The sequence below is a fragment of the Prinia subflava genome, chromosome 10 (assembly GCF_021018805.1).
Source record: "Prinia subflava isolate CZ2003 ecotype Zambia chromosome 10, Cam_Psub_1.2, whole genome shotgun sequence".
In the NCBI taxonomy this organism is placed as follows: domain Eukaryota; kingdom Metazoa; phylum Chordata; class Aves; order Passeriformes; family Cisticolidae; genus Prinia; species Prinia subflava.
In genome coordinates this window covers 29,102,969-29,108,958 of record NC_086256.1, presented here as the reverse complement: position 1 = coordinate 29,108,958, position 5,990 = coordinate 29,102,969, and the positions used below count along the sequence as shown (strand labels likewise).

The 5,990-nt window shown below is 44.3% G+C and overlaps 1 protein-coding gene across 5 annotated transcripts; it reads left to right on the top strand.

Annotated features, from left to right (window-relative positions):
* The first annotated feature begins 26 nt into the window (after positions 1-26).
* METTL18 (methyltransferase 18, RPL3 N3(tau)-histidine) lies at positions 27-4,340 on the top strand. Of its 5 annotated transcripts, none has more exons than XM_063406650.1 (3): positions 27-190; positions 369-966; positions 1,283-4,340. In XM_063406650.1, the coding sequence occupies exon 3, from the start codon at positions 1,407-1,409 to the stop codon at positions 2,457-2,459; it is 1,053 nt and encodes a 350-aa protein (XP_063262720.1). In that variant the 5' UTR covers positions 27-190; positions 369-966; positions 1,283-1,406; the 3' UTR covers positions 2,460-4,340. The 5 variants fall into 5 exon arrangements, with proteins under 5 accessions (XP_063262720.1, XP_063262721.1, XP_063262722.1 ...); XM_063406651.1 differs by adding an exon at positions 1,048-1,199 and having other exon boundaries at positions 27-966; XM_063406652.1 differs by adding an exon at positions 1,048-1,199 and having other exon boundaries at positions 27-966; positions 1,280-4,340.
* Positions 4,341-5,990: the final 1,650 nt, after the last annotated feature.

Genomic DNA, 5,990 nt, shown 5'->3' with positions numbered 1-5,990 from the left:
GTAAAAACGTTAAAGAAAATCAAACTTGTTCTGCTATAAAGAATATCTTTAAAGCACCCGCAGAAGCCACAGCGACTCCTATCACTGTCTCACGTACGTATGAAATTGGTGGGGATGCTCATAATCAATGCAGGCTGACAGCCCAGAGTACCCGCAGGATCAACAAAGTATTTCCAAAACGTATTAGAAGGTAAGTATTGAGGGTTTTTTCTTTTCCTTTTTTTTTTCTCTTTTTGGTGGTGTGTGGTTTGGGGTTTTTTACGGGGTTGGGTTTGTTTGGAGGGGTAGGTGGGAGGTGTGTCGGAGGTTTTCTACAGTGCTGAGTGAACCACAGGCGTTTTCCAGATTCTATGAAACTTTTATTCCAGGGAAAGGCTGTACCCGTATGCAGCGGAATCCCCGGCCCCTCACAAAGGTCCCATCGCTCTCCCTCACACAGATTTGGTTGAACCGTGGAACCCCGAAGGATGCACACACCTCCCCCACCACCACTCCCGTGCCTTTCCCGCAGCCACCCCAGAGCCCCGCCGGGAAGGATATGAGGAGCCGGGGCAGCACGGCGGGCAGCTCCCGGCGGCAGAGCTCCCAGTCCCAGCCGCCCAGCTCCCGCAGGAGCAGCTCGGGGTCCGCCGGGGACATGGCGGGGGCGCCGCCTCAGCGCGGACGGCGGGAAAGCGCCGCGCTCCCACAAGGCCCCGCGCCCAGGAAGCGGAAGCGGCTCCACGTGGGAGAAGCGGAGCAGGGCTGGAGCGGCGGCCGCGGTGCGTGCGGGCACGGGGCGGGGAAACGGCACGGGAAACGGCACGGGAAACGGCACGGGAAACGCTCCCGGAGCCCCTCACCCGGAACCCCTCACCCGGAGTCCCTCACCCGGCCCTCTGGGTTTGCGCCCCTTGAAACGCTGGGTCTGAAATGCGAGCTTTAGCGGAGTTGGCAGCTGTCCTAACTCCCTTCACTGTACCTATGGTATGTACGGCAGGGTCACCGGTGATGCTGTGTTTTAATAAACTTTAGTGGTTAGAGAGGGTTGTTTTTTAAAAATTACAGAACGGTTAAGATTGGAAGGGAGCTCTGGAGATCATCTGGTCCAAGCCGCCTGCCAAGGCGACGCCACCCAGAGCTGGTGACACAGCGACGCGCCCAGGTGGATTTGGAATGTTTCCAGAGAGGGAGACTCCACGACTTCCCGGGGGAGCCCGGTAATGAAAACCAGGATGCTACAATTAGACGGTTTGTGCTGATATTAATGATACATAAAACTATTTGCTCTTATTTCCAGCAGCAATGCACCTGGCTCTTGGCAAGACATCTGATACTGCACCAGCGAAATACTCTGTCCTGCAACAATACCTTCATAAAAGCTGGCTGTAATACATTAAGCTTTTAAAAAACTATTATTCCTGAAAATGGATTTTCGATTTGATTTTGCTGTTGATGAAAATGAGAACAGTGAGGCAGATGGTGACTTCTTACTGCTGTATTCTCCAAACCACAAGCAGGAGTCCAGAGAAAAGAGCAGAGAAACTGCCGGTCCTGCAGCAGACTGCAGCCCGAAGCTGGCTGCTGCCGAGCACCGGGATGAGGCAGCTTCCAAGAAAAACCTCTGTGTGAAAGCTGCCAAGGAGCACAGCATTCCAGAAGATCTCAACAAAGTATTGGAAAATAAAGTCATGGAAACAGTATTGGACCTGTCTCATGTGAAGCTGTCTGTAGTGGAGATGACGTGTTCAGGTGACACTGACAGTGAAGGCATCGTGTCCAAGAGTGTTTCTTCTCACTCCGATCTCATCCCAGGAGTTTACGAAGGGGGGCTGAAAATCTGGGAATGCACCTTTGATCTCATGGACTACTTTTCCGAGGCTGGAGTAGAGTTTACCAACAAGACTGTGTTGGATCTTGGCTGCGGAGCTGGATTGCTGGGAATTGTGGCTTTACAGGGTGACGCTGCCAGAGTCCATTTTCAGGACTACAACAGCACCGTGATTGATGAAATAACCTTGCCTAACGTGGTGGCCAACTGCACCGGTGAAGGCAGGAGGGTGGGCAGGGGGGAGGACACAAAAGCCAGCCAGCCTCCTTCAAAGAGGCCCAGGAAAGCACAGGGCTCACCTGATGTGCTCAGCAGGTGCAGATTTTTTTCTGGAGAGTGGTCTCAAGTCAGCCAGCTCCTGTTAAACAGCAGCCAACCCTGTTCAAAGTACGATGTAATTCTCACCTCTGAGACCATCTATAATCCTGACTACTACAGTGCTCTGCATGATACACTGGCTCAGCTCTTGGAGAGAAATGGCCGTGTGTATTTGGCAAGCAAAGTGCATTATTTTGGAGTTGGTGGTGGTATCTATCTCTTTGAGAAATTCATTGAGGAGAAAAACGTGTTTAGAACCAGTGTAGTTAAAACAATTGATCAGGGTCTGCAGCGATGCATTATGGAAATTGCCTTTAAAAATTCCTCTTAAAATTAAACTACTAATCTTCAAAAATAACTCAAAAATGTTTTAATCCACATGTCTCTTCGCTTTTTCCTCTGTTATTTTTATTTAACAAATTAAGGATGGTGGTTGTTGAAATGTTTGACAAATTCTGGTGTCTGACTAGAAGTGAGGGACTCTCCTGATGTTGACTTTGCACTGCTTAAAGCAGCATCTGTTTATGATAATTAATTTATATATAAAGATTAAGCAAGTCATTGTCTGCAGCCAGGCTTCCACATTCTGTCAGCACCAGAACTGTACATCACAGGAATGACATGGATGACATGGGAATGACATGCATGACATATTGTGGCTGAACAAGACAAATTTAGTGTGCAAGAGGCTCTTCTCAAGAGTTGGGCAGCATAACTGCAGCCAGATTCAGGCAGGGCCCACACACCTCTGAGCTCCGCTGCTTTGCCAGCAGAGGGGGATGTGATTGTATTTATCACTCGTGCTCTGCTCTGCCGGGGATCTCAGAAATCCATGTAATATTTCCATGTGCAATGCACACATGACTTATTCACAACTTCTAAAGAGTGCAGCAATATTAATTACCGTGGTCTGCAAGTTTTCACATTCAGATTCTGTCATAGGCGAAGAAAATTTCAGCAAGGAATTAGAAAAATCCATGCTGTTTTAGAAGCTGACTTGAAAGAATATCCTACTCAAGATAAGATCCTTCTACCAGCCAATATGCCTACAAATGAAATACTGGAGGATGATAAAACTGAGCTTTAGGAGACAATTGGAAAAGGAGATAAACTCCCCTGTAATAGCACAGTTTAATAGATTGCTGTACTGGTTTAACAAGGTTTTTCTAGAAATTAATTGCCCCATTTTCAAAACTTGCTGGGGGTACTACTGAACATCCACACCTCTTAAATCTTTTCTCAGCAGTTTGGCAGGACTGAAAGCACTCAGAAAAAAGCCTGCAATACAAGGCACTTTCGTAGGCTGAAGGTAGTGATGTTGCTGAAGAAATTGCCTTACCAGAAATGCAAACAAACCCCCAAAGAACTACAAATCCTGGTCTTGAGCACTCACTGTCACCAGCAATTCTAACAAAAAAAGGAAATCCACTGCATGTTTTGCCCTGGCCAAAACCAGGCAGAAAGCTATTAGACAGCTGTTGTCATCATGCACTGCTTTATCAGGTGCCCTTGCAGAAATACAAACTTGGAGACAGTGAGCACTGCAGTAAACTGGATGCAAGGATATTCAGTGTAGAGCAGAAGGAACAAGTTTGAGGTGGTGGAAAGAAACTTAGTACAGCAGTGACCTAAATCAGTTTAATTACACCAAGTTTCCATCACTGAAGATGCTGAAAATCAATCCCAAGGTTCCTATTTTGAACCTGCTGCTATTAAGAGAGAGTTGAAAAGGATTTCCTGTACTTTACAGAAGAGCCTTCACTGCTGCTTCAGACTATTTTAAAGGGATGCTTTGGAAACTACTGAATTGAGCTTCTCACAGGATAGGAGAAGGAGGAAAAAAGTCAGTTTTGCTATGACTGCCACAGTGCTTTGGAATTTTTCTGCACCAGCTCTGAAACTTAATAACAGCTGCTGGCTACAGGCTGAGGAGCAAAAAAAGTTTTAGTTTTGGCAAATCAAGAAGGTACTGTTAATAGCTTTATATTTTTTTCTGTCAAAACAGAGAAGCTGGAAACAAATGGATTACCATTTGTCATTTTTCAAACTCCTTGTTTCAAAAAGATTGTTCTACACCTCCCAGTGTAATGCAGTTCCAGACAACCATATCTGAGGTAATAAGAAATGTTGACCACTATGACAAAGAATATGGTTATTAGGAACAAGAATCTCATGTCATTTTGGATGAATAAATGAAGAAGGTACTTAAATATTCTACTGTATTTCCTCTTTATGATATTCCACTATCAAACTCACCATCTTTGGTTTGATTACTGTTCCTTCACTCAGTATTTGGCTCAAACACAGCTGGTTTTGTACAAGTGCAGAATCAGAATTTTCAGGACTTCTAGGGATGAATGGTAGAGCCACAATTTTATAGTGATTGCACACCTGCAAAACAAGTAACCTCAGTATAATTAACTTCCCATTTCAGAATCTGATTAGAAAATGAAGGATGCTTTTTCTCAAGTGGAATCAGCACAATTAGCATTGGAATTTCCATATTCTAGAGGAGTTCTGTTCTTAGAATTCAGCAGGTACATGCTGAGAAGAAACAGAATTCAACCCTTAGTTTTGTAGGTTGTTGCTGTTGTTTCAACTTCAAATAAAACTAATTTCCCTCATCTACATTAAGGCTTGCTCTACCTGAGAATTCCTCACCACCCTAGTGACCAGTGGCTTGCTCCTCCTCACAGACTGGAAGAGAAGAAAATAAACTTTTCACTCCTTTGTACACTTACACATATTACTTAATGACCAGGGAAATTCAATTGCCCCAAATGACACTGCACTAAAAAAAAAAGAACTGAATTGGGAGGTTCCTCACAGTATTTTTTTTTTGTGATACATTAAAATCTTTCTTCTATAAAGAAATAAAAGGTAGAGGTCAGCTAGTAACTCAATTTTGATCAGCCCACTCCAAATCATCACTGTTTTTTCTCCCCCTCACATTTTGAACACGTCATTACAATAATAAGTCCAGTCTAAATGATGTCTTTCCTGTAAGTATTGTGGAGACAGAGATTAAAATCACTCATTAAATACCTCAGGAAACTAAGTTGAAAGGCTTGTTTGTTTTAACACAGCTATGCCTAACTGATGACTTCCATTTGGAGACTCTTTGCCAGTTTTGGGAAATGAGGCTATTTAAAGCTCAGGTTTGTATACTGGCAACTAGAGTTATTTAACTAAAGCTTAGGGGAAGAAAAGGCCATGATAATGGAACTGGGAAGTGCCCAATTTGCAGGTTACTGACTTGTGTGCTATTCTTGGTTATTAGGCACAGGTTATTATATCATGCTGTGAAATCAAAATCTTGTTAAGTAAAATCAATCCTGCAATCATTATCACAGTATTTGAAGTGTACCCAGACAACCCATTGCACAAGAATTCGAAGAGAAACACAAAGAGCAGATGCCAAAGCAGGCAAGGGTGCTGGAGGGGAAAATCCAGGCTGCAAGTGGGGGAATCTGGAGCTAACCAAGAGACCTGTAGCACCAGATTCAGGAGATTCTGCTGCAAGGTGATCATTGGGATGGACACCCCTGGAACTCTTCTGATGAGGACTGGACTGAAAGGGTTGAGAATGAGAACAGAAAATTACACCCAACTGAAACAAAGCCACAGAAAGGTGACTTAAGATGGATCACATCTCTAAGAAGGGAGTAACAGCAGGATTTTTGGAGATAGAAACTGGCCTAAAGTCTCTCAGATTTCCTGGTTTGTACTGTAAGAGTCACTTGCATGCTGAAAAAGCTTCCCTATAGGAAAAGCTTCTTTATATCACCAGATACTGCTGGTTAAGTGCAGTGGGAACCACAGCAAAGGGAAGAATTCAAATTTATATACAAATACCTCTGGA

What these genes read in the sequence shown, in the direction of transcription:
- METTL18 (XM_063406650.1), top strand. Translation starts at nt 1,407, where the DNA reads ATGGATTTTCGATTTGATTTTGCTGTTGATGAAAATGAGAACAGTGAG.